This window comes from Benincasa hispida, chromosome 12 (genome assembly GCF_027475165.1).
Source record: "Benincasa hispida cultivar pf3 chromosome 12, pf3_genome.v1.1, whole genome shotgun sequence".
NCBI lineage: Eukaryota > Viridiplantae > Streptophyta > Magnoliopsida > Cucurbitales > Cucurbitaceae > Benincasa > Benincasa hispida.
The window spans coordinates 23,301,257-23,329,021 of NC_143489.1; the positions used below are offsets into that span (position 1 = coordinate 23,301,257).

A 27,765-nucleotide genomic window follows, 5' to 3' on the forward strand; every position below is an offset into this window, starting at 1 on the left:
TACGATACATAAGGAACAATGATGATGTTCGCTTCCTTCTTTTTCAGGAAGATCTTAGTAGATTTCAGTTATTTGTAACACTAAAATCGAATCATGACAAAAATATTAGAATGAGGTTTGGAAATGTGAGTTATGAAGATACGACTGTGGACAGACAATACGAGGAATCATATGAGTTTCATCAGGAAGATGATGATATTCCATTGTCTACCAACACTGTACCATCAATATTATCACTAGACAACGACCGCATTAATCCAGTAGGATTGAATTCAATCAATTATGGTGATACAAAATTGGGTGATACTTCAGTTGTTAGTAATGAGAGATCATCTAGACTAGATTATATGGATTGTGGACATCCAGAGCAACGTTGTGGTCCTTCAGTAGATAATAATGAACAACTAGTAGGATTGAATGAAATAGATCGTGATCATAGAGATAATCGTTGTTCTATAGAAACTTCAGTGGTTCCACCATCTGTGTCTTCAAGTCATAGGGGAGAGTTGATTATACCTGGTACTTCTTCATTTGGGATAGATGTTGAAGTTGGTCAATCATTTTTTTTAGTAAAAAGGACTTGAAAATGCAATTATCTATTTTGTCCATCAACAAAAATTTTGAATTTAGGGTCAATAAGTCAACCAAATATGTGTTCATTGTCAAATATATTGGGGAGACTTGTAAGTGGAGTCTTCATGCAGTGAAAATGAAAGGGTGTGATATATTCAAGATGACAAAGTACTCACATTCACACATATGTTCTAACGAAATTCTGAATCACGACCATAGACAAGCAACTGCTACGGTTGTTGGTCAGTTGATTAAAGATAAATTTACAGGCATAGGACGTATTTATAAACCTCAACATATTGTTGAGGATATGAGGATAGATTATGACGTGAACATAAGTTACGATAAAAGCGTGGCGTGCAAAGGAAGCCGCATATGATCTCACTAGAGGTATTCCAGAATATTCATATGTCATAGTACATGTTTATGGGGAAGCGTTAAAAATAGAGAATTTGGGTACAGTGCTTGAGATCGAACTTGAAGATGATGTGCATTTCAAGTATATGTTTATGTCATTAGGACCTTGTATTAGAGGTTTCACAAGTTGTTGATTTGTGATAATTGTTGATGAGTCGCACTTGAAAAGAAAGTATAAATGGACCATGTTGGTTACAGTTTCTATAGACGGGAACAATCAATTATACTCACTAGCATATGTAATAGTGGATAATGAAACCGATCGATAAGGGAAATGGTTTATGTTGAATTTAAAATGCACTATCAAATCTTTCATAAAAAAAATGGTCTATAGTTAAATCTTCCCCAATTTAAAAACAAGCTTCTAAAATCAAATCTTTCATAACCTCCCATACCTAATTTAATGTGAAATTGAAGTTAAGGAATTACATAGTTGACAAAATTATTTCCATGATCTTTCCCTCCATGAAATTAATGATTTTTTTTTTAAAAAAAATCTACAAATGATCGTAAAAACATTTTGAATTATTTTTAATATTTTAATTAAAAAATTATAAATAATGAATAGGAATTACAAAGTTAAAATTATTTAAAAATATCCGAAAATCTAATTATAAAATATAATAAAAGTTTAGGACTTTCGTAAAATATTAGATGATGGAGGTTAATTCTATAAATCTTTCCCTTTTCAAGGGTTATAGGTGTAGAAAGCCGAATTTGAATCGAGTTGGATCTAGATTTGAGCCCAGCCTTTGGGCCCAAGCCCGTTTACAAGGGTGAGTTTTTATGTGGCTGAGCTGGAATATCATAATTTATGACAAATTGGATGAATTAAAATTTAAAAGAAAAAAGAAAAGAGAAAAGAGGGAAAGAGAAAGAGAGGAAGGCATCAAAATCGAATTGGGCAATTTGACCTTGGACTGCACACAACCAGACCTCCACAGAGCGAAGAAGCCACGAGGTGGAGACTGGAGGCCGGAGCGTGGAGGAAGAACACACAACAACAACAACAACAACGACGGCAACACTCTTTTCTCTTATTCTTCAATTCCTCATTCATATCAAACCTCAATTTCTCAATTCTCAATTCTCAATCTCATCATCCCGCCATGTTTCACCCAAACAATATGCAGGCATCTCTCTCTTCCCTTCTATTATGAATATCTCTTTGCTTTCTCAGAAACTCTCTGGATGTTTTCTGTCTGAAACTCCCACGATTCTCTACTCATAGACCTACAATTTCATTGTTTCTGTTAAATTGCTTGTTGGGTTTTTTGAGTTTTGATGAATTTGGAGTGGAGAGCTTCTTGGGTTTCATCGTTTCTGTTCCTTTTGTCCTGAATTTTTGCATGCCTCTTCCTTCTAATTTTACTCTTTCTGGCAGCTGGCTGTTCGGATACCCACATCGCCTTCCCAAGATTCTACGCAGTATATGCAAGTCGATCAGAGCGATAAGTCTTTAGTCGTGAGGAATGATATGCAAAATGGGAGCTTCCCACATGCCGAATACATCTTCAACTACTCCAAGGTCTCATCATACTCATTTCCGTTTCTTTTTCTCCTTCAATCTCTTGTAATTGCTTCCTTTAGTAGATATCATTTGTATGGAGATAGTTAATGCGTAAGGTGGGGGAGCATGTTTTAGACTCTTGGTTGACTGTGGTTTGCTTCTGTATCCTTAGCTAGTATATTACGAGTCTCATGCATCATTGGCTTCATTCCTACAGAAACTTGAAGAGGATCTACAGACATTTGGAATGAAAATAAAGCAACACGAGGACAACATTAAATTTCTCAAGACTCAGAAAAACAAATTAGATGAATCCATCCTCGACTTGCAAGGTATTTTTTCTTTAATTGTTGGGAGGTGAATTTGTTTTAAAATGAGAGACGTGGGCAATTTAACCTGCTTGTGATCCTTTGTTATTTACCATCAAGGTGATTGGTATTGGCAAGCATTGCATCAAAAAGCATATATTAGTTTTGGTGATATTTTTACGTATGATTTGAACTTGTGGGGTTTATGTTGTATTACACACCAAAATATATTACACTTTTAAATTTCACGCATGCATGGAGTGGTTTTTGCTAAACATTAGATTCTAAGACATGTAGAGTTGGTTTTCTTTTCCTCCCACTCTGTGTCTGGACTTTTATTTATTTCCTTTAGTATCTGTTATCCACTTAGAATTTTGTTTCAGTTATTCTAGGTAAATATCATTCTTCTGGCACACCTGTGGCCGAAAACGAGGTTCATTCCCATCCTCAAAATGACGAGGAAACAATGGAACAGATTATGCGGCAGGAGAAATCTGCTGCTAGCATTATATGTAAATTGAGTACACATCATGGTATTCAGGCTTACAACCTTGTGTTGACCAAGGATGTATTGGGTATTGTTGCTCGTCTTGGAAAAGTTGATGATGATAACCTTAGCAGGTCCGTCTGACTTCTAATTTTATTTTCCTCCATCTACTTGGGAATATGGAATTTGTTGTGAGTCAATTCAGTTAATTTTCATTGTTATGATAAAGTTAATAGTGGATATGGGTATTATACCATTTAATTTTCTTTCTAATGATAGAGAAAGCAGAAGTGAGATACAGTGCTTTAGCATGTGCTTTTCATTCTTCCTGTTATGAATTGCTTGTTATTATCAGAGAGTCCTATTGCATCATCAAACAAACAATGTATATAGTTTTGCACTTACATGTTTCTTTTTTATTAAAAAAAAATGCAGATTGCTCTCTGAGTACTTGGGAATGGAAACTATGCTGGCAATTGTCTGTAGAACATACGAGGGAGTTAAGGTGCTAGAAACATATGACAAGGAAGGTTGCATAAACAAAAGTCTTGGCCTTCATGGTCTTGGTGCTTCTATTGGGAGGAACTTAGATGGCCGGTTTCTCGTAATTTGTCTTGAACATTTGAGGCATTAATCTTATATGCTGTCTCTGTTTGAAATTCTGGAGCTTTAAGCTTGTAAACATTCTTCGGAGGTTTTATTTATCTATGATTTAATCCATGAGAATGCTAAACATACCCTTTTCTTTCTTTCTTTTTTTTTTTCTTTTCCTTTTTTTGCAGATCATATGCTGGTGACTTTATTGCCAATGACCCACAAAGGAGGCTTGACCTTCTAAAGCCAAGATTACCTAATGGGGAGTGTCCACCTGGCTTTCTTGGCTTTGCTGTTAACATGATCAATATTGATACCACACACTTGTTTTGTCTCGCAGCCAATGGATATGGTCTCAGGGAGACCCTGTTCTATTCTCTCTTTTCTCGTCTTCAAGTATATAAAACCAGAGCAGACATGCTACAAGCTCTCCCTTGCATTAGTGATGGCGCACTTTCTTTAGATGGAGGAATGATTAAAGCTACTGGTGTTTTTTGCTTGGGCCATCAGTATGAAGTTCTCTTTCGAAATTGTATTTCATGTTTATCTGAATCATTTAGTGGACCACGCTTTACAGATTAATCTCTTTATTTTTTAATTGCCTTTCATCAATCCATCTAATCGGATGCCTGTATATTTGTCGGTCCATGGACTCACTCCTGTTCTTAAATGATGGACTACATCTTAAAATTTTTGTGCTACTTGGATGTTTAAGATTCCAAGCGATAAGTCTTCTGTTTTTTAATGCTATTGGTAAAAACTACCATGAAACGTTGTCTATCTTTTTCCAAAAATCCCTTGTGCAAAACTGTGTAATGTGCTAGGCTTGACCTTCAATTTACAGAAACAAAAATTGAATTTTTGTTATGCTTGTGGACGTATTTGTGTTGTTTCAATTAAAATTTGGATTTTATCTAGTGTTAATCTCAATTTTTGCATGTTTGATGACAGGGAAGATGTTCAGTTGAGATTCCCAAAGGCCTCAATGAAATCAAGCCTACCTGAAAATTACATTGAATCTGAGAGGCAGATTAAAGAACTTAAGTGGAAAAAGGAAAAGATGGTTGAAGATATAAGGAGAGAACAAGCATTATTGGACAATACTAAGCTCAATTTTGACAGGAAAAAGGCAGAATTTCTAAAGTTCCTGACTGAAAGCTCATCATACGCAGCTCAGGTGAGCTCTAAAATTTAATGAACAACTACTATAATTGGTTCATGGGGGACTCATACGCCTTTGATTAAGAGATAAAACTTAAGGCTTAAATGTTCTTAAACTACAACATTTCAAGTCAAATATATTTAAATTGTTTCGTTTTGGAGATTGACTCTCCTCTTCTTTTCCTTCTCCTTTTCCCTACTTGCTTCTGATGAGTAAAGTTAGCAGTTTATTGGAAGTGGCGAACTCAATCATTTATCTTCGATAATTTATATTCTTTTTACTTGTAAACGAATAAGAGCTTACAAAAACATACCTAATCAAGATATTGATGATAAAATCTTCTAAAATTGCAAACGAGCTTGTGAAGAAATTTGATTGAGCCAAGACAAGCTTACCAGACTTAGAAATAGGAAAGTTCCACTTCGCCATACTAGCCTTGACATTGTCCAAGGATCCATGGACAATCCCAAAAAGCATACTGGGTTTCCACCAAGGGAAGGCCAGAGGTAAGGGATAGAAGTGAACGACTCTAGTTTTCAGCCAAGAAAAGTTGCCTACCTGATAATTTCTTGATTTGCAACGTTAAACCTTTTAACAAGGTCTTAGAATCAATGGTTATACTAGAAGTCCATTGGAAGAATAAATTTATTTAGACGAGCGGGTATTCATAAAAATGCATTAGACTTGGGATTTTATAATTCATATTCCATTTCTTTTTTCTTCTTACTCTGAATAAATTTACTTGTAATACTATCAGCTCTGCCATTTACTATTCAGTTTCGCTTGTATAATCATTTGTGGCCTTTAAAATGTCTATAATTGAATGATTGTGATTCTTTTGTGCCGGAAATTTTGTATTTTTATCTGGAAATTCAATCTTATGACCTGACATTTACAAAGATAACCCCATTTCCCTTTAACTGGAGCACATGCTTGGAATGCACCTGTTAAATTGCCTGCTATAATATTGAAAATATCAGCATGTTGTTATATTCAAAGTTTTATGAGATCTAAGTTATAGTGATCAAGGTGAAGATTTTGGATTGGTGTGGCTGCTGTTTGAGATCTGATATAGTAACTGCGTATAATCCCAACCTTTGTAACAGTGGTGATATCTGAATGTTATTTTGATGGTGTAATATTACAGCAACAACTCTCAGCCAAGCCAGAGAGGTTGACACCACGATGAAATTTGCAGTAGAGAACCAAGTCTTCCACTGAACAACAATTTGGGGGGAGGAACTACTGTGAGAGCAGTCAGCTGCAATATTTAAATCTGCGAAAATGCATAAGCTTCTTATTGCATTTTTGAGGTAAATATCTTATGGTTTAGCTGAAAATTTTCAAAGCAATGGAATAGGCAGGGGCGTGGCATCTGTAGTTCCTCTCTGGAATAGGCATTCTTTTAATGCTTGCTATCTAAATTTATTGAAACTTATGTTCTTGACAGAGGAGACAATGGTTCTCTTGCCTGGCAGTAATCTAGATGGGATGGCGGTTTGTATTGATCACCTTTGTCTTTATCATAGTATTTTTTTTTTATAAAATAAAATATGCTGTCTATCTCATAGTTTAAAATTTCGATCGAAATCTCGAGATTTCGACGGTTCAAAATTTCGGTATGGGGGAAATTTTGATTTTCCCCCCTTCTCGAAATTTCAAGAACGAAATTTCGATTTTTTTAAAAACAATTAGGCTCAATTGATTATTTATTTATTTATTTATTATTATTTTTTTTTTACCTGAACACGTCAATATATAATTTCATCTCAAAATTGAATTGATATAAGTTTTATTTTTTTACCATCCAAAGTGTAGGGGTGTTTAAATGACCTGACAACTCAAACAATTCGGACTACCCAACCCAAACTATAAGGGTTGGGTTGGGTTAATTTTTTTTTTTAAAAAATTTGGGATGGATTGGGTCTCGAGTTGTATTATATATATATATAGTTTCGAGGATTTTTGTTTTGGAGTGCTGGGTGTCACGGTCGTACTTCTCCAACCATGCGACCTCATGATTCACCCATGATCATGGTTAGAGATATCCAATTTCCCCACGGGGAATGGGGGAGGGAGTGGGGAAAAAAATTCCCTGTGAGCTAAACGTGATTGTTTATTGGGAAATATAATGAATATGTTTAAATTGAATACATAAATTTTAATTATATATGTGAATAATTTGATTTATATTTATTTCTTTCTACTATAAGAAATTAATTAGCTTTTTGAGATTAAAATTTGAATAATTTATCTTTAAATTCAAATTGTCATGGAAAACTAACATAATAAACAATTTAGTGATAAAGTTAATTATTTAATTAAAACTTGTTCACATTAGTGATTTAAATTAATTGATTTTTTACAAAAGAAAAAAAAGTAACGGGGAAAAATTCCTGGTGGGGAACCTGATCCCCGCGAATTTCCTGCGGGAAATTCCTGCCCCGATCCCTGTGGGAAATTTCACGGGGATGGGGAATGAAATGGGGAGCGGGGACGGGGATGAGGAATGGCATCCCCAGCCTTCGTCCCGTGGACATCTCTAATCATGATTAGCCTTAAGGGAAACTTAAGTCCAAATTCACTTCTTGTTCGACTCTTTGAAGCTTCGTCGGACTTTAGGTGAGGTCATTCCATCCTTAATCGAATTGAACTCATGCGGAATTGAACTTCATTTGGTCATACATATCGCCCGCACGTGTATTTTCCCTTATGTGGCTCTCTAGCCGACTTGCCTCTGCTCTAGGCCAAATCTTGAGGCTCGATCTTGTCCATATATGAGGCTAAGGTCATCACAATGCAATGTCGTTAAGGTGATCTTTGACTCTTTAGTCACTGTGTTCGTAGCTCTTAAATACTACTCCATAAAAAAAATAAAATTTTCTAGTGCTTTTGCATCACGAGTCCCACAGAATGGCTTAGGCTTGGGTAATTTACCCTGCTGAATTGGACTGCACCCCCAGCTTGGGCTTGATTTCCCATCGCTCTCATGGTGAGGTTAACTCTTGCACTGATGTTCGCAATCTCTGCCTGAATGACATCGAGGGTGGCTCAAAAGTCTTCAGATAACTTAGTCACCATCTGAATTATCGCTTTTTGTGAGCTGTCTAGTTCTTCGACATGCTTTTCCACAGGGGCAACAGAGTTCGATGAGCCATCCCCGTGCTCGAAAGTACATGTTCTCATAACTTTTGCCTCTAGGATCTCAACCCTTGTCAACAATTCCCTAATGGGCATCTCGTCTAAGCTGTCAGTCACCGTATCGATTTCATCGGCCTTGTCAGAGACTTCTTGTAATCAAGTTTCTAGGAACCGAACCTGATCAAGAACTTCTATTAAATAGAACATTTGCTCTTCTATATCGACCAACCGGTCAACATGGGACTTGTCTAACTGTTTCGTAGCAAACATGATCACAGTTTCTCAACTCCACGAGTCGACTTGGTTCTAATACCAACTGTCACAATCGTACCCTTGTAAGGGTCTTGTGGCAATTATGTAGCACTTGTTCTCGCCCTCGAATAAGTCAACCAATCTAAATCTGAATAGCCGATGGCACAATGGGCGTTACTCACAACCTCTACCCTCGTTCTTGAGAAAAGGTTTTAGAAAACGGGTTTAGAGGAAAAGGTTTTCGCAAACGTTTGAAAGCATGATTAAGTAATGAAGATTAGTCGTACAACTAGAAAGCAATAAGCAACAACACGACTTTATAACACAACTCACTGGTATGGGGTAAGACTAATCATCATATCTTCATACCAGTGAGTTGTATGCTATAAAGTCGTGATGTTGCTTATTGCTTTCTAGTTATACGACTAATCTTCATTGTTTAATCATGCTTTCAAACGTTTGCGAAAATCTTTTTATCTAAACCCGTTTTCTAAAACCTTTTCTCAAGGAGGTGGAGGTTGTGAGAAATGCCCATTGTGCCATCAATTATTTGGATTTGGATTGGCTAACTTGTTCGAGGGCGAGAACAAGTGGCACACAATCGCCTCGAGACCCTTACGAGGGTGCATTGTGACACTCCCCCTCGCTATCATCCCTCTTTCAGACTCCATGCTCTCTCGCCCCTTCACTTCAAGCCTTCCACCTACCCAATTGTCATGGTCATCTCTTCCCTGTGACTCATCATTCTCCCTCATACCTTTGATTTCACTTGTGCTGCCTCTTATCTCTAAGTCTTCGATTTCAATTTCGCTTACATCTTGTTTGCCTTTCGATTTTGTCTATACTAGTAGAGAGTCGTTTGCCAGCTTTAGTCTTTCTCCGTTTATCTACTTCAATCGTTGATCTCTGTCAGTTTTGAAAAAGAAAAAAAAAAACCCCCGAAAACCCAATCCGAACTTTAAGATTTGGTTAGAGACCTTATTCGAGTTGTTTGGGCCAATCCGACCGACTCGAATTTTCAAGTTGGTCCAAAAAAATACCTCCAACCCACGTGCACTTCTCGCCAAAATATTCATTTCCAAGAAACAAAATTGAGAAAAATAATAACATATATTTATTTTTAACTTTATTCAAACCTTTTTCCATTCACAACATTTCACATCAAAATTGAATTAATATAAGTTTTGGTTTTTTACCATCCAAAGCTTTCATTTTCAAGAAACCAAAATTGAGAAAAATAATATCCATTTATTTTGAACTTCGTTCAAATCTTTTTCTATTGAATTTTTACATGATTTCATTCAAACATTTTTCCATAGAATTTCCATATCATCTCAAAACTGAATTGATGTGAGTTTTGTTTTTTTTAACATCTAAAGTTTTCATTTTCAAGGAAAAAATTTTTAGAAAACTATAATCATAAGCAATAGTAATACACAACAAAATAATGATCAAAATAATAATTATTATTATTCTGATTATGATGGTCCTGTTCAAGATTTGACCATAATAATTTCTAGCCTAATTTTTTACCCAATAGTTTTATCTATGAAGGAGAAATATCATCGATCGTGAGATGTATCCATCAATAGAGGCTATATATTGGCTATATAAGTCCTATCATTTTTATTTAAGTAACTATCTTAAATACATTGCATTTAAATTCAAAACCTCAGTTCTTATTTTTTGAGATGGTTTTTAAATTTAAATACATTGCAATTTGTAGAACAAATTGAGGATGAAAATTAAATAAAACAAATATGATGGAAATTATATAATCTATTATATCATATGATGTGTTTATTTAGATGAGTCTTCCTATATCTAAATAGGATTAGTAAAAGAATTAAAGTTGAGTAAATCAAACCAACAAATCAATGAAGATCATATGATTTATGAGATAAATGGGGAGAGAAGTAATTGCTCATGTTGAGATTTTGTGTGCTTTTGCATCCTAAATTATTTAATTTCTCATATTTTTTTTCAATTTGTTGCACCTCAAAAAAAGCAAATAAAATTAACTTACTCATGAAAAAAATATTGAATGAATCTACACAATAAGTCCTTAATTATACATAGAAAATTCAATGATTTGGAATATGAACTTGCATTCAAAAAAGAAAAAAAAAAAGATAGGGAGACCAATTTGAATTGGATAAAGTTCGATGATTAGTGTAAAAAAAATAAAAATAAATAAATAAATCAATTAGTATATACAATTTGAATGGGGCTTTTTTATTTTTATTTTTTAATATGTGTTTCATAGTAAACACCTTAATGAGAAAATCAAAAGAAGAAGGTAAAGATCCTACATTCATAATTGTTGCAGAAATTTCTAAAAAGTAGGAAAAGGAAAAGAAGAAAATTAGCAAACATTGCTTCCAATTTTTTTTAAGAATACATAAATATTACTTTTGAAATTGGGATTTGTTTTGTTTAAATGGAGAATTGGTTGGCGAGGAAATTCATCTTAAATGTATGAGTTTGGATAATTTCTTATATGGATCATGTGGAAAATCTTTTCTCTTTGTGATGATGTTGGGTGAAAATTTATTTTTCAAAAATAAGAGGGAACCAAGATTTTTGAAATGGAAGCCTCCCTTTTGGACACCAAGTTTGGGCCTCGAGGATACCCATATTTTGAATGGAGTAAGGAGATAGACCAATTCGTCCACATATGCTGCCGTCGTCCATCCAATCAAATATTATTATTTATTTATTTTTTTGATAAATAAAACCGAAAAAAATAATGTTAAATAAAACCAAAAAAATAATGTTCCAATGGTCCTCCACGCATGTCATCCAGCCGCTTTTTTCAATCCGCCCTCGCACGTTCGGAGGCTACTACCTCTCGACAGTTCCACTATGAAGGCTTATAAAAGGAAAGGCGTGGCTTTCAACAGTTCAGAAAACACATTACACTTCCTTCCATTTCTCCATCGAAAGCTCTCTTCTACCTACTTTTTCTTCCACTTTTCATTTTTCGAGCAGTTAGTCAGAAATGGTGTGTATTCCGATCGGTAACAGTGTATTTTTTATTGGATTTTCTTTTTCAACTGTTTTATCTTAGAGACGACGTGACCTCTTTGCACACTTGGGCAGAGCCATGAAACGACGTGGCAATATTCTTGACCTCTTTGCACACTTGGGCAGAGCCACGAAAGAGAACAAGATTCACGACTCAGGCTATAACGAGCTTCTGCTTTGCAGGTTCCATTCTTTGTTCGACAGTTGAAAAAGACCGAGCCTAATGAACTAGAAGTTACAAATATGAAAGGGATGTTTTTTGTACCATTCTATGGTAACAATCATGTAAGGGTGAGAATTATAATTTAAATAGAATTTCTAATAACTAACCAAGCAAATTCATTTTGTTAAAACATGATGGGTAAACTGGGAGATAAAAATTCTTCCCTTTTTGACCCTTTCAATGTAGTAGAGATAAACTAACAATAAGCTTTATTTTGATAATATTTAAAACTTGTTTTCGAACTTTGATGATGAAAATTTTTCTTTTTTGAATTATTAGGATCAAATAGCCCCAATTTGACTAAAAGAATGTTATCTTTATTTTCGACAAGGTTATTTTTTGAAAATTTATGAGGTTATTTCTCTTTTCCATTATTTCAAAGTTATCTCTTTCTTTGGAGGTGTTTAACCTATCTTCTTTGTTTGGGGATGTTTGACCCACCGACTTTATAAGTTGTGTTTGACAACCCAACTTTAATAATAAACTATTGAAGTTTGACATTTATAATTTTTCTTCTATTCTTTCTTCATTATTTCTCGAGCTGAGATCATCTTATTGTCGAAACTTTATTATCTCGTTTCTCCATTCATGCACTATTAAATTGATTTTCTTTCTCCAACTCTTCCAAAAAAAAAAAAACTTAAATTTTGGTAAGTAATCATTCTTTTTTAAAAAATCTTAGGTGCTATTTGGGTTATACCTATTCCATTGCTAAATAAAAATTTGACATGTGACTATTTTTTTTAAAAAAATATTTTTATTATTTTTTGTAAAAGAAAATGATGACAAATCAAACAATTTATGTTGAAAACCATGAAGTTGGTTTGAGTTTCCTACCTCCAATTGTATTAGAAAAAGAAAGAAAATGATGGGATTAGATATATAATCATTACACTAACATCACAAAATTTTAATTATATTAATTAAATACGCCAAGCTTTTACCTTTTATTCAACTTTCACTAGGGGTGACCATTCAAATCGCAAAAACGGAATCGTTTTTAAAAACCAAACCGAAAATTTAGTGAACCGAAAAATGCGGTTCAGCTCGATTTGAAGAAAATTTGAAACCGAATTGATTCGGTTTGATTCGGTTTCAATTTCGAAAATCGAATTTGAAACCGAATCGACCCCTTTTTAACTATATATATGTATATGTATATTTATTTATTTATTTAAAAAAGAGTAAAACAGAATTTAAAACCGAACTGGACCGTTTTTTAATTAAAAAAAATATAACCTAGATTTTTTAAAAATAACAAAACTGAATTTGAAACCGAACATATATGCGATTCGAATGGACATATTAGAAAATTCGGTTTGATCACTAAACCGAACAGAATCAAACTGTTTCCACCCCTAACTTTCACTCCTTTACAATTCACAACTTTTAACAAAAATCTACCTCTCAATTAAAAAAAAAAACTATCCATAATATATCATAAAATATGTTTTAAAATTCATTAAATATGCCAGAAAATTATTTCTTTTCATAAAAAATTATACACATATGAACATTTTTTATTTATAATATATTGAAAATTTGAACATTAGGTAAGAATATAATATCTTAACCAAACTAAATGGAGCAAAATTTAGAGAATGAATTTTGGAGCCTTCAAATCTGATTTTATTGGAATATAATCCATATGATGGGTACATGTCAAGGTGAGATTCATTACCAAATCAAAGGACATGGCTATGTTTTAATCCACGTGGCATAGCCTTGTTGGACTTTGAAGATGCATTTTCAAAGTGTCTCATCACATCTATAATGAACTATAAAGCTAACTCTGCACCATATATTATATGTCAACATTATTTTTATAGCTTTTTGTAAGGGCATTTTAAAAATAATTTTTTAAAAAAGATAATATGAAATAATAGAGATTTAAGCCTTTTGCGTGTAACATTGGGACATGTTGTACATTTAGATGTTTTCAAATGTGAATATGAGAAGTCTTTTGACTTTTAAAAATGATTTCAATTCTTTTTATAAAGAAAAAAAAAAGAGTGGAAGGCTTAAAATTATCGATGTTTAATGAGGTCTTTTAAGATTAAAAAAAAATAATAAATTGAATTTTTATACTTTTAAATTTTATAATTCAAGTTTGATAAAACCTAGTTGGATAAAACTCTCTTGAATAATCCCTATTATAGAAATAAACTTTTAAGTATAGTCTAATAATTAGGGTGAGTAATACTTTTTTTAAAAAAACTTCAACCTAGCCCATGTGCTTAAGCTGCACTTAATCATTTACCTAAATATTTACTATTTTTAATATAAGGATAACAAATTTAAAATTCGAGAACAAAATCTAAACTAAAATCCAAAAATATTTTCAAGGTAAATCCACTCAACAATATTCATTAAATTGATGAAACTTTTGAATCTTTGAGAAGATGTGTGATTTTGAACAAAAATTTTGAAAATATTATTTTATTATTTTTAACTTTATGTTTTCAAATCACCAAACAAGCTAAAAGAAAAATCCAAACTTAGAAAAAAAAAAAAAACTAAAAACAACTGTAAAAATCAAAATTATCTTCTGAAAAAAAAAAACCAACATTCTCATCAAATAAATTGCTATATATAAGGAAAGAGAAAAAAAATCAATATTTGTAGTTGCTTGTGTTCTCTGTTTGTATTGTTTATTTGAAGCAAAACTTCTTGGAAAATTCTCCTATTTGCATTATAGAGAAAGGGACAAATAGAAAAAGTGGAATTTTTCTTTTCTTTATATATTTTGTGATGATTAAGATGGATTAAGAGATAATGGGTTCAGAGAAAGAGACAGAAACAAGAGGTGAGTAGATTTTTTAGCTTCATTTTCAGTATCCCCATTTAAGAATTTTGATGGGTTTTGTTTACTATTCGCCATGGATGATCATCAATGATTCTTTTTGTTTTTGCTCTTCGAACCAGAACGACAAAACCCTCTTTCCCACAATTCTGTTTGGAACTGGAATACTGCTTTTTCCCATTACTTTTCATTCACTAGAAGAAAGTGTTCTTCAATCTGTTCTCAAAGTCAAGTGGGTTATTTTCACTTCAACACATGCGATTACGAGTTCCCCTGTGGATGTTTGTGTTTTGTGTTTGATCAATAAGACTTGGAAACTTTACACTGTTTCGAATCATGGGTTTCTTGTTCTTCCTCAAATTGTAGGTTCTGAATTTGGGAGGTCAAACGTTTAGCCCAAAATATCTCAGTTTCCGATCTCTTTTTTTCTTTTGGGAAATTGCTTGTTTCGTGGAATCTGGTCCTGATTCTTAATTTTGGAATCCGAATTCTCATCGCTTTAGTGGTCGATCGTTTTCGTCTGCTTTCTCAGGTCTGGTTGATTTGTTTGAGTCGAGGCCTTGATAAAAAAGTGCTTCTTACTTTTGATGTCGAGTTTCTGATTTTATCATTCATTCCAAAGATTCTTATTCGTAGTGGATTTTGGTCTACTGAAAAGGTGTTGAGTGAACTTTCATTGCATTTGATTGGATCCCGTGGGTGATTCATTATCCTTATGATTATTCGAGTTTCTTAAAATGTACTAATTTGATAAACTATAGTCCTTAGTTTCATTGATCTTTTCTTCTCTTTGTTTGGCTGTTGAAGAACTCTGAAATTCTGGAAGTACAATTCTTTAATCCATGTCCATCATTTGCTTTCATTTGCTATAGGTTTTGGAGAATCATGTTCCATCTGAAACTGATTTTTGTTAAGGTATCTATCTTATCTTGAGACTTATGTAAAATTTTGGCCAATAGGTTTGGACTATCATGTGATCTTTGCCCCATTTGTTGGTAACGAACAATTAAAGGGTTGTCCATTTTGAAATTCTGCTTGATTCCTTCTGCTGCCTTTACTGTTTATAGTTCTTCCTTTAATATATTATCAAGCAATTCAGTGACAAGAATGAATGTTAACTCTATATAATTGCAACTTGAAATGATTGAATGGTCCTGTATCTAAGGTAACTATCAATTCCATTATAATCTTTAGGTCTACAAATTTGCAGTTCAAAATGATTGAATTGTCCTGTATCTGATTTTGAGTAAAATGTGTTTTTAAGCCCATTTAGGGACCTTATAAGTTATATTTAGATATTACCATCCAAGGCTTCTTGATCTGAAAATCCACTGCAACCTGCTCTTGCTTCCCTTTATCCATTTCGATCAGTTATTCTTTCAATCTGTCTCCCCCACATTGTGTTTCTCTCTCCCTCTCTCTCTCTCTCTCTCTCTCTTTTCATATATTATTTTTACTGACCTAATAAATTAAAAACAAAACATATTTAGTCCAGTCCATTTGGCATTTATTAGATTATTTGTTTCTTCTTTCTTCTGGTAAGGTTGGTTGTAATCCAGTATGTTCGGTGTAATGCAATCAGTTGACGAGGACGGTAAGCAAAAGAATTTGAAGCGTTCAAGGCCACTTTCAAACAACATGACGGTCACTAACTCTAGTGTTGCTCAGAGTTTGGATGACTCTTTCCTCTTCCCAGTTGAAGAGATTGTACAATACCCATTGCCAGGATATGTTGCGCCCACTTCAATAACTTTCAGTCCAGATGATAGTTCTGTCACTTACTTGTTTAGTCCTGATAGCACTTTGAATAAGAAGGTTTTTGCTTTTGATATCAAAACTGGCAAACAGGAGTTGATTTTCAGTCCTCCTGATGGTGGGCTGGATGAGTGTAATATTTCTCCAGAAGAGAAGCTGAGGAGAGAAAGATTGAGGGAACGTGGTTTAGGTGTAACTCGGTATGAATGGGTGAAAACAAGCGCCAAAAGGAAAGCAATTATGGTGCCTCTGCCTGCTGGGGTTAGGTCTTTTATTACTTTAAAGCTATTGTACTACTAGTCATTCTTGTGAAATATTATTTGGAACAAAGAATCTTGATCTAATTCATATACTTGTACTTGACATCCTCCTTCTATGCAGATTTATATTCAAGATTTTTGTGGCTCAACCCCAGAGCTTAAGCTTTCCAGTAAACCTTCTTCACCGATCATGGATCCACATCTCTCACCAGATGGGTCCATGCTTGCATTTATTAAAGATGGGGAGCTTCATGTCATGAATCTTTCATACAATGAAGTGAGACAGTTGACTGTTGGTGCTAACAGAAACATTACGGTAAATCTACAGTCATTCTTCATGAACTCTAACCTTCTATTGAAGTTAATGTTTTCATCTTTCTGCTTTTGGATGGCGTCTGGTTGTAGAACAGAGTGAGTTGCAGTTTAGGAAGTAGAATCCTAGTGCTTGGCTGCCCTTTCTCCATTTGTCTGTGCATTTTGTACCCTTTTCTAGTATTCACAGCTTAGTAATTAGCAATTTGTTTACTATTATTTGTATCTTTTGTGGCTCAGAACAGCGTGTATGATGTCATTTCCTATCAAGAGTTGTATGAGTTGTCTCTTGATATGGATTATGTGATTTATTGGAGCATTTGATTAGGTGTTCAGTTGGCATCTTGGTTGAAGAAGTTTACATCTTAACTACAATGTTCATCTAGATTACTGTTACATGTATCAAGTATGATATAAATGTTTAATGTTTTCCCTCTTCGGTTTTTCCCCTAGAATTTAACGCTTACCTTTTTTCCAAACTGCAGCATGGACTTGCAGAATATATTGCTGAGGTGAGAATACCAGCATCTGTTTTTCATATAGAATTTTGAAATCATTCCTGCTTGGAAGCTGAAGGAAGTTGAATTCTTACTGTTGGAAGAGATTAAAAGCAATTTTTGATCTTCAATGACGCCTCGTTTTGTTCTACTTGAAATTGTAGTTGGACATTTTCACATTTTCATGAATATTTTCTTCTTTCAGGAGGAAATGGATCGGAAAAATGGGTACTGGTGGTCGCTAGACAGCAAGTATATTGCGTTTACACAAGTTGATACTTCAAAGATCCCTCCGTTTAGAATCATGCATCAAGGTAAAAGCTCCGTTGGTTCGGATGCACAAGAAGACCATGCTTATTCTTTTGCAGGAACTTCCAATGCTGTTGTTCGACTCGGTGTTGTCTCTGTTGCTGGAGGCCCGATTACTTGGATGGATCTTCTTTGTGGAGAAACAGATGAAGAGGAATATCTGGCCCGAGTCTGTTGGATGCATGAAAATATTCTCATCGCTCAGATTCTGAATAGGTTACATACCAAGCTGAAAATTCTCAGGTTTGATATCAAGTCAGGGGAGAGAAAAGTTTTGCTGGTTGAAGAAGAAGATTCATGGATTAACTTACATGATTGTTTCACACCACTAGACAAAAGTATCAGCAAATATTCTGGGGGATTTATATGGGCAAGTGAAAAAACTGGATTTAGACATCTTTATCTGCATGATGGCCATGGGACGTGCTTGGGGCCACTCACTGAAGGTGACTGGATGGTCGAACAAATTGCTGGTGTAAATGAAGCAACCGGGCTAGTTTATTTTACTGGAACTCTTGATGGGCCTCTTGAATCTCATCTTTACTGTACCAAACTAACTACTGCCGGGAACACACCATTGGAGCCACCAATTAGACTGACTCATGGCAAGGGAAAACATGTCGTTGTACTCGATCATCGTATGGGAAGTTTTATCGACATTCACGATTCCCTCAATTCTCCCCCAAGGGTGTTGCTCCGTTCCTTGAAAGATGGAAGTGTCATTTTGCCAATTTATGAGCAAACACTTACAATTCCAAGGATTGAAAGGCTTCATCTTGAGCCTCCAGAGATTGTTGAGGTACAGGCTTCTGATGGGACATTGCTCTATGGAGCTTTATACAAGCCTAGTGAGACGATATTTGGACCGCCACCGTACAAGACTATGTTCATTGTGTATGGTGGTCCAAGTGTACAACTAGTCTGCGATTCGTGGATCAATACGGTGGACATGAGAGCTCAGTATCTGCGTAGTAGAGGAATCTTAGTGTGGAAGGTTGGTACTTAATGCAACTCTTTCCTTTACCAACTTTCCTTTCTGTAAACATTGAGATTCTGACATGTCTGACGTTATGTTTCACCGAAATTGTAAATCATGGTCTTAGTAGTGCCTGATCTTCAACGACCCTGCCATGTTCACACTGGAATTGTAGTGTTATTTGTGTAGACTAATCCTGTTTTGGATTCCTTTTGAATTGCAGCTTCATTTCTTGCTTAGTTTAATTTATCCATGTTTGTGTTGGATGATTAGTTTTCTTTCCTTGAAAATTCAGTGAGATAGTCTGTTCTGAGTTTAATAGTACAAACGGTTCCAAATATGCTTTGAACAATTTTTTTTTATCTGATGTCATTTTGAATGGTTTGTTGGTTGCAGTTAGACAACAGAGGAACCGCTCGACGCGGACTGAAGTTTGAAGCTTCTCTGAAATACAATATTGGCTATATCGATGCAGATGATCAAGTGGTTGGAGCGAAATGGCTCATCAGACAGGGTCTATCAAGAGCTGGAGAGATTGGTTTATATGGATGGAGCTATGGTGGCTTTCTGTCGGCAACGAGTTTGGCCCGGTATCCAGATATCTTCCGATGTGCAATATCCGGTGCGCCTGTTACGTCTTGGGATGGGTACGACACGTTCTACACAGAAAAGTACATGGGATTACCGACTCGAGATCCAGAAACTTACGAACGAAGCTCAGTGATGCATCATATAGACAAGATGACTGGGAGTCTACTGCTTGTGCATGGGATGATTGATGAGAATGTACATTTCAGGCATACAGCAAGGCTTGTGAATGCACTCATATCGGCTGGAAAGATGTATGAGCTACTGATATTCCCAGACGAACGACATATGCCTCGTCAGCATCGAGATCGTATCTACATGGAAGAAAGAATCTGGGAATTCATCAAGAGGAACTTGTGAGGTAAGCTTATTTTTGTTCATAATCTTTGTTATTTATTAGTGGTTTTGGAATAAATGATGTTTAATCCCATGAAACCTCCACAGTTTTTCCCAATGTCAAATATTTTATGATAGTTTAGTTTCTTTCTTAGATTTGTATGGAATGGAAATCACTCCTCTTGCTGGGATTCCCCTCCCCCAATTTAACCTCTATTTTTTAATCTTTTTTCAATTTGGTCCTTCTTTTATTATGTATTTGGTTTTCTTTCCAATAAAATCTTTATGATCTCCTTAGACTGATGAAGTTGCAATATACACTTTATTATCGAGTTGAAAATATTTTATATTTTATTTCTTGAAGTAGGCATAATATCACTCACCTATAAAATAAAATTTGGAAGTTACTTGTTATAAATAATTGTTCAATTAAATAACCTTCCATCATTTTTTTAAAAATCTTTTTAACCTTTTGTTATTCGAAGGGATTAATTGAAATTTTTGAAAGAATAAGGGCTAAAATATAATTAGATTCCAACATTTGGGATTAAATTTTTACATATAGCTTAACTAAAATGAAGTAATATTATTTTTAGACATATTTAATCGAATAGGTCATTCATCCTCATAATTTAAAAATGTTTAGATATTTGAATATTTAAATAGCTAGATTAGATTTCGTATAATATTTAGTACCAATATACACTTTCACAATCAATGTGAATTGGTTTAATACTTTTTTTTTTTTTTTTAAATGTATGTATGACTTTTCATATAATTTATTTATTAACTAATTTAATAAATCTAATTTTCGAAGAAGAAAAAATCGAGATTTCGGTTGCAAGGTGAAGCTATACCCAAAAAGAAAAACGAGACTCACTTGACCTGGCCTACTTCTTGTTTCTCCCAATAACCTACCGAAGTTCATAAATTAGAAAGTAGAAATATGAGAGATAGATTTGGGGTGGATTTTAATTTTTACGTTTATGAAAGTTTAAGAGTCTAATTTTTATATTTATCATAGTCCGAGAGTTTAATTTTTACAATTCAAAATTTTGGGGTATAATTATTACGACCACCATATTTTAGAGATGGTTTTTGTAATTTGCAATTTTTTATTTTACTATTTGTAGCCACATATTAGGTGTATTTGTTTATTTGTTTGTTATAACTATAGCCGCAAAAACAACAATATAAGTATGGTACTATTAAATTAATATAATTCAACATATACATAAGTCTATAAATTATATATACTATTTTATGGGTATATATACTATATTTTCAATAAAAAAAAAAAAACAAAAATCACTTATTATACACTTCATCATATACGCCCGGTATATTTGTTCGTCCTTTTTTTGAACCATTTTCTACTTTTGGTCTCCAATCTTCGTTATTTATAATTGCATGGAACATAACAATTAATATATATTTTATTTGAATTAAAAGAAAATTCATTATATTATTGAATTTTAATTCTATTTTCTATATAGTTTTGGCCATTGAGAGTGTTGATGTGATATTTAAAAGAGTATTGAAATGATATGATGTATCAATGAAACAAATTAATGGAAATGTCATATCAATGCTTTTTTAATGGTATTAATAGTAGATTGATAAGTCAATAGCATGAAAAAAAGGGCTCAATCTACCATTTATTTGTGATCATTATTATTTTTACAATGTATTGCCTAACCCAAAAAAAGGAAGTAAGATGAGAAATGAAAACTGCTATCTATGAGAAGTGGAGAAGGAGAGAGTATTTTTGATTCAACATGCTTTTTATCCATTCCTAGTTAATAGGTCATAAAAACACATTCAAACAAAACAAATTCAAGAAAGTACCATTTGTCAACTATGGATAAAGAGAACATGAGTTGGAGGTCATTAACCTCATGAACACGGAGAGGACGAAGATTGGAGTCTTCATTGAAGATATTATTTTGGTTTGTCCATTTTTATTACATTTCTCGAGAGGAGAATAATGTTGTTCATGTCATTGCAGCTTTTGCTTCTTAAAAATGCTTTTTCACGTGGAAAGTTGTTTTTTCATATAGTGTTATTTTCCTCATTGTTTAGGGGGTTTGGTGTTGAGTTTAGTCGTTGATTGTTTGATCTGATATATGAAAAGGCTTACTCATCAACCGCAAAAGGAGAAATCAATTTCCTTTTCATCTCTATCTATATCTAGAATGGAACATGCCAAATTTCAATTGTGGTTTGTACTTTTGGGAAAGGAAGTAGTATGTAATTGATGCAATATTAATGCTTTTATCTTACTTGAAGTAAATACAAGCATCTTTAATAGGTAGTAGGTAAATATAGACCTAAGTTACTTGTTTTTCTATATATCTAGAAGTGATTTTGAAATTGTTAAAATTATTTTTATCATGCTCAAAATCATTTCAAAATATGCTTTTAATCACTCAAAATTAATTTAATATTTAATTTTACACTTTTCAGTGTAATTTTCATTTTGTCAAAATTAGTTTTGAATCATTAAAAACATGCATATTTCTTACTGATTTTAAAAATGACAAAAGTAGTTTTAACCCATTTAGAATCACTACATGTCCTTCATCTTTTTAATGTGAAATCCTCGACAAGCCCCTCAAGATTATGTGGACTTCAAGATTCTTATATCATTTTTGATAAACATGGAATTTGTTAGGAGTGTGAACAAAATCGCACATTGGTTAGAGAAAGAAGTGATCAGGAGTGTATAAGCAAAGACAATTATCTCATTGGTATAAGGCATTTTGGGGTGGTACAAAGCTATGGGAATTATACCCAAAGTGGACAATATCATATAATTACAGAGAATAAAAATTCACGTTGGTTATCTCCATTGGATTGGGCCCATAAATCTAATTAATTATCTTGAGATTTGATTTTTGGATTTAAATTATTGAAAAATTTGGATTTGGGATATTTAGATTAAAAAGGAAGAAACTTAGATGCCAGTTTATATATATATATATATAGGTGGTTTATCAAGCAGCCCTGGCAATTTTTCCTCTCTCCTTTCAAACCCCCATCCATGAAAAGAAGTAGAGTTTTTTTTTTTTTTCTTCTTCTTCTTCCGGATGACCTTCTCTCACGCACTTTTATATTTTATGACCCACCCTTCACTATCTTATGAATTATAATCTTTTATTTATGTCAAAGGGCAGTTTTAGCCTTTCCAATGAACTCACACTCGGGATGAGATCTCCAACCCAACGCCTTTTCAAAGCTCAAACCTGATGCTATCGTAATAATGCAACAAAGAAATTTAAAGGGTGAGCCGACGACTTAATGATATCGGATTAAAGATGAATTCACCAGCTTGATTGCTTTTTCGAAGCCCAACTCGATTTATATGCTACCTGATTCAATAAAATCCAAAAAGTTAGATGATATTACCCGTGACATAGTGACAACGATGAACGTCTCAGCTTGTAAATTGGTTTCACTACTGAGATGTTCACCACTTTCGCGATGTCACGGGTAATGTCATCTGAGTTTTGGATTTTATTCAATTAGGTTGCATATTTGAAATCGAGTTAGGGCTTCGGAAAAGGAACCAGGCTAGTGAGACAACCCGATATCATTAGGCCATTGGGTTTCCCATAAAATTTCTTCATCGCATAATTATGATAGCATTGGGTTCGAACTTTGAAAAAGGCATAGTTGGAGATCTCATCCCGACCACGAGTTCATTGGAAAGATTGAAAGTGCCCTCTAACATAAGCAAAATGTTATAATTCATAAGATAGTGGGGGCGGGCCATAAAACATAAAGACATGTGGGAGAAGGTCATCTAGACAAAAAATTCAAGAGAAGCAACCATTTCACATTTTCCTCCCAGTCTCCTTCAACCACAACTCCTTCCATCCAACACCTACCCACCACCATCCATCATTCACCAATGACTCTCGATCACCACTGTCGTTCCTTCATTCACCTATCGATCATTCGTGCCTCCGGGTAGTCCATGTTATTACACGATTGGTGAGGATCATCTCTCTCTCTAACCGATTTCTCCCTTATAATCACCCATGCCCATTGCACCGTCATTACCGATATTAAGGTCATCAAAATCTCAGTTTTGGTTATTATGGTATTTTGAGGTTTTTCTTGAAAGTTCTTGAATGGCCATTAAACTTTGACATGAAATTAACATTACCCACAATTTTTCTAATGTTAGATTGAATATTTGGAGAGTGAGTTGTCATCCATCATCCTTGGTAAGAGGAATTGACATGGTTGGTAGCACCCGAATCTTGGATCCAGACAGAATCATCATTCTCTACCAAACACGTCTCCAAGACCAATAAATCAGATTTATTGTCTTTAGACATCCTTCTATTTTGGAGAGTAGTGGGATCTGTATCAGAACCTAAATAAGCTCCAAGTTGCATGTCAGAGAACATTTCTCTTCCACGAACCTCAACAGAGTCAGCAATAATTGCTTCCCCTTCTCGGAGTTTAACTTTGGATCTGACACTCCTGGTTTTGTCATCCATCCCTCTGTGCTCGAAAAGTAAGAACTGACGTTCAAACAAATCTTGCAACGAGTCCATGATCTCGTATGCAATGACCATGTTCTCAACTCTTTTGGCCAAAACATCAGGTATGTTAGCCAAAATATGAAGTCGGGCCAATGAATTAGCCTTCATCCACACCTCATATGCATTACGAACACTTTACTGTACATCAAGGGTCGGGACTGGAGGACATTACTCAACCATGACAAATTCGAGGTCATTTACCACGAAATACATTTTACAAGACTTTTTTCACTGTATGTAATCGGTCAAATTAAAGGTTTTACATGGAAATATTAACAAGTTGCTGAAAACAAAAACACATTGACCTATGTTAGGTTTGAAGCAAATACCCGTTGAAAAACAAATACAACATCCAATAAGATTTAGCAAAACTAACATGAACCCCGTGAGACATCTAGTTTCACAATGACGCTTCAAAGGGTTAGGATAAAAGCTGCCGAAGGAAGGTCAATTATCCTCTCCTGAATTGAGAAATTCTCAACTAGTCATTAATACCAGAACAACTCTTGCTCCTATAACGACTAGCCATCATTGATTTGGTCAAGAGATCATTAACTTACTTAACAATCTCCCGTAAGTGTGACCCGTCATTTTAGGCCCTAGAGATCCATTCCAAGCAGCCAATCTGAAGGGAAAAAATCCGATTGGAGCAAAACCTAAAGCGACCCTATCCATTTTTGGAGTTCACTTTGATCATGACCAACTGCACAAAACCCATCCGAAGGGGGACGCACCTAAGGCACCACGAGGGAGTACAGAATGATCCCACGGTGTGAACCAATGACAGAGACCGTAGGATGTGTTGACACACACCCTTCATCCACTTACTATAAACACTCTCTCCGTCCACCTTGATATTGACTCATGCAAACACCATTCGAAGGGGGATGCTCCCAGGGCACCACGAGGCAAAGCATGAATCTCACGGTGTGAACATTCAGGGAGAAATGTGAGTGGAATCATTGACATATCAGATACACCTCTTCCTCCCACTGAGTATTTTATAACCTAGGGTTTAGTTTACTTAGAAAAAACATGACTAAGAATTTTAACTAAGTGACTTTTTAGGTTTGCCCAAGAGTAAGTTTTACCTCAGATAGTTGAAACAACTTTTGACCATCATCCATTAAACTCTTTAACGGAGTCTTTGACCAACTGTCACATGCTTACAGAAAATCTATCTAATTCACCTTTCCAGGTAGATTCCCAAGTAGGGGTGTTTTGTTTCTGTCAGTTTAAGAACCCCAGCTTAGACAGAACTTGCCTTAGACAAAAGGTCCCTTCTAGATAGATTTAATACAATTTTAATCTTTTATGCCAATCAATTTAATCCTATTAAACCTATTTAAAAAGATTAAACTAGGTTACTAATCTCATTAGAACCTTTGAACTTAGGTCTATCTCAATCCAATTTTAAAACTCTTTTAAAATATGAGTTCACCCTAAGTCCGCATACAACTCTTTCTTATCGATTTTAGTTCTAATTTACTTTATAACACTTATAACGAAAATAATAAAAACCAACCACAATGCAAAGTAGACACATGCAAGGTATTCATAACTTTTATAAACAGCCTAAGTGTCATGCTCAATGCATCGTTCATTCATTGCTATCTTTTTATATAACTCTTATACAAACAAGCAATGAATCAAGCAAAAACATGTTTCCATACACCCTTATACTATAACGCTTATAATATAAAGATGATGCATGAATATGCTTACTACATGCACAAATATAACTCTTATATTTCATGATGCATGTGCATGCTTTCATGTAATTTCTTCATGTCATATTATAACAATTATAATACATGATGCATGAATAATTGCACAATCTAAGGTGGGTTTCAAATCTATATGTCAAACATTTTGCCATATAAACCACATACATCTCATGTATAATAAACAAATGTTGATGAATTGGGAAAAATTGCCTCAAAATCCTCAAAAACCTCAAACCTAAAGCTAACTATTACAAAAATAAGGAGTCTTTGATTCAAACAGACGAACTGGGTCTTGAACCATCCGGACGAAGCAACGCATCTCCACTGATCGTGCACCATTCTCCCCACGATCGTCTACACGAAAGAAAAAACGCTTTGCTCAATCATTTACCAACGCTCCCAGAGCTAAACGATCGCTTAGTAATGATCGTGTACCTTTTACTATGCGATGAAGCACAAGGTACGCGATCGTCTAGCGTGCCGCACACAACACAAGCCTTACAGATCATCTAAATGACTACAATGCGGCGAAGCACCATCATCTAAATGATCGCTGAACGAGTGCCTTCGTATTGTATACCGCGTGATCGTGTAGTCAGTGACTATGCGATGAGCATGCTAACTACACGATCGTTTAGCGCGTGCCTTCTTCTAAACGATGAGCATCACATGCTCCCACTACGATTGCCTACCTCCAGCGTCTACGTGATCAGGCAACTAGCGCTACGCGATAGAGTAAACGATTTACCTTATCGTTTAGAATTAGGTAAACAATCGTTTAGTAAATACTACACGATCGTATAGAAAATCTACACGATCGTTTACCCGAGGCTACACGACACGACCAACTCTTGGTCTTCTTATTTACTGAGAACCACATCTCCATGCTTCGAAACTTCATCACGAATGACTTGACTAACTAAAGCACTTTGAATTATAGACTCGATAGCAAGTTAATTATGCCAAAAAACACAGGGGCCCTTACAAATTAACACTTTGTAATTTAAAGAAAGCTTTAAAATAGAGGCAATTAAACCTGTACACATCCATCAACGCCATCCACAAACACATTTAACTATTAAACGTAATGCAGAAAATCCACCACGATTGTAAAAGAAGTTCAAAACAGAAGTGAAATTTGGAATATCAGAACAACTTGGCTCTGATACCAATTGAAAGAAATTGGAACATAAGGATTTCCATAAGTAGTGGAAGGATCGTTCCAAATTTCAATCGTATTCGAACATTAACAATTACAGTACACAAACGAAAACATATGGTTATGCATAAATCGAAATTACAGTATGCTTTTCTCAAGATCAAGGGAGGAATTCACATACCTTTGAAGACTCATCTTCAAGATCCCTCGATCACAAACACTCGATCACAACAACACAACAACACATGAATGTTCGTACACTACGACCGCTACATTGCACGATCAACTGGACCACGAACACAACAATCACCCAGAATTCAACGAATGACCTCCACAGAACCTCGATTAGTGTCGAGTTAAGTATGGTGTTGGGATTGGTGTCCTAATTCTCCCAGAGTCTCGTTGTTTTATAAAGATACACATTGTTCAATGAATAAAATAAGTGTTATTTAATTCTGGCATTTACTCATATCCAATAAACAAAGCTCCTTGGTTATCTTATGTGAACTTAAGCATGTATATGTGATATACAAGTGGATCATGCCTTAAGTGATAACCTAAATCGATTTGTAGTATAAGGATTAAGGTGAGATACCTGATCCTGGTGACACTACATATACGACCCGCTTTGTAGAGGTTTGCAAGTGTTGTAAACTACTACATGTGGTTGATCTTGACCATTCGTGTGGAGACGTGGAGCAGGGGTGTCCTATACAAAGAGTTTGTATAAGACCTGGACCATGGGATGACTAGACTTTGTATATAACGCCGTTGATACTAGAGACTTGCATCT

General features: G+C 34.6%; 2 protein-coding genes across 14 annotated transcripts; both read left to right on the forward strand.

The window, feature by feature from the left end:
* The first annotated feature begins 1,804 nt into the window (after positions 1–1,804).
* LOC120068260 (protein DEFECTIVE IN MERISTEM SILENCING 3-like) lies at positions 1,805–6,603 on the forward strand. The gene is made up of 8 exons (XM_039019972.2): positions 1,805–2,123; positions 2,375–2,518; positions 2,718–2,832; positions 3,192–3,429; positions 3,731–3,922; positions 4,078–4,398; positions 4,841–5,066; positions 6,199–6,603. The coding sequence occupies exons 1-8, from the start codon at positions 2,100–2,102 to the stop codon at positions 6,238–6,240; spliced, it is 1,302 nt and encodes a 433-aa protein (XP_038875900.1). The 5' UTR covers positions 1,805–2,099; the 3' UTR covers positions 6,241–6,603.
* Positions 6,604–14,311: 7,708 nt separating this feature from the next.
* On the forward strand, positions 14,312–19,684 carry LOC120092521 (uncharacterized). Of its 13 annotated transcripts, none has more exons than XM_039050626.2 (7): positions 14,312–14,500; positions 15,370–15,412; positions 16,041–16,513; positions 16,634–16,828; positions 17,310–17,336; positions 17,527–18,624; positions 19,003–19,684. In XM_039050626.2, exons 3-7 carry the CDS (start codon positions 16,058–16,060, stop codon positions 19,552–19,554), a joined length of 2,328 nt encoding a protein of 775 aa, XP_038906554.1. In that variant the 5' UTR covers positions 14,312–14,500; positions 15,370–15,412; positions 16,041–16,057; the 3' UTR covers positions 19,555–19,684. The 13 variants fall into 13 exon arrangements, with proteins under 13 accessions (XP_038906554.1, XP_038906557.1, XP_090164886.1 ...); XM_039050629.2 differs by having other exon boundaries at positions 14,316–14,500; positions 16,080–16,513; XM_039050623.2 differs by having other exon boundaries at positions 14,496–15,029.
* The last annotated feature ends 8,081 nt before the right edge of the window (positions 19,685–27,765 follow it).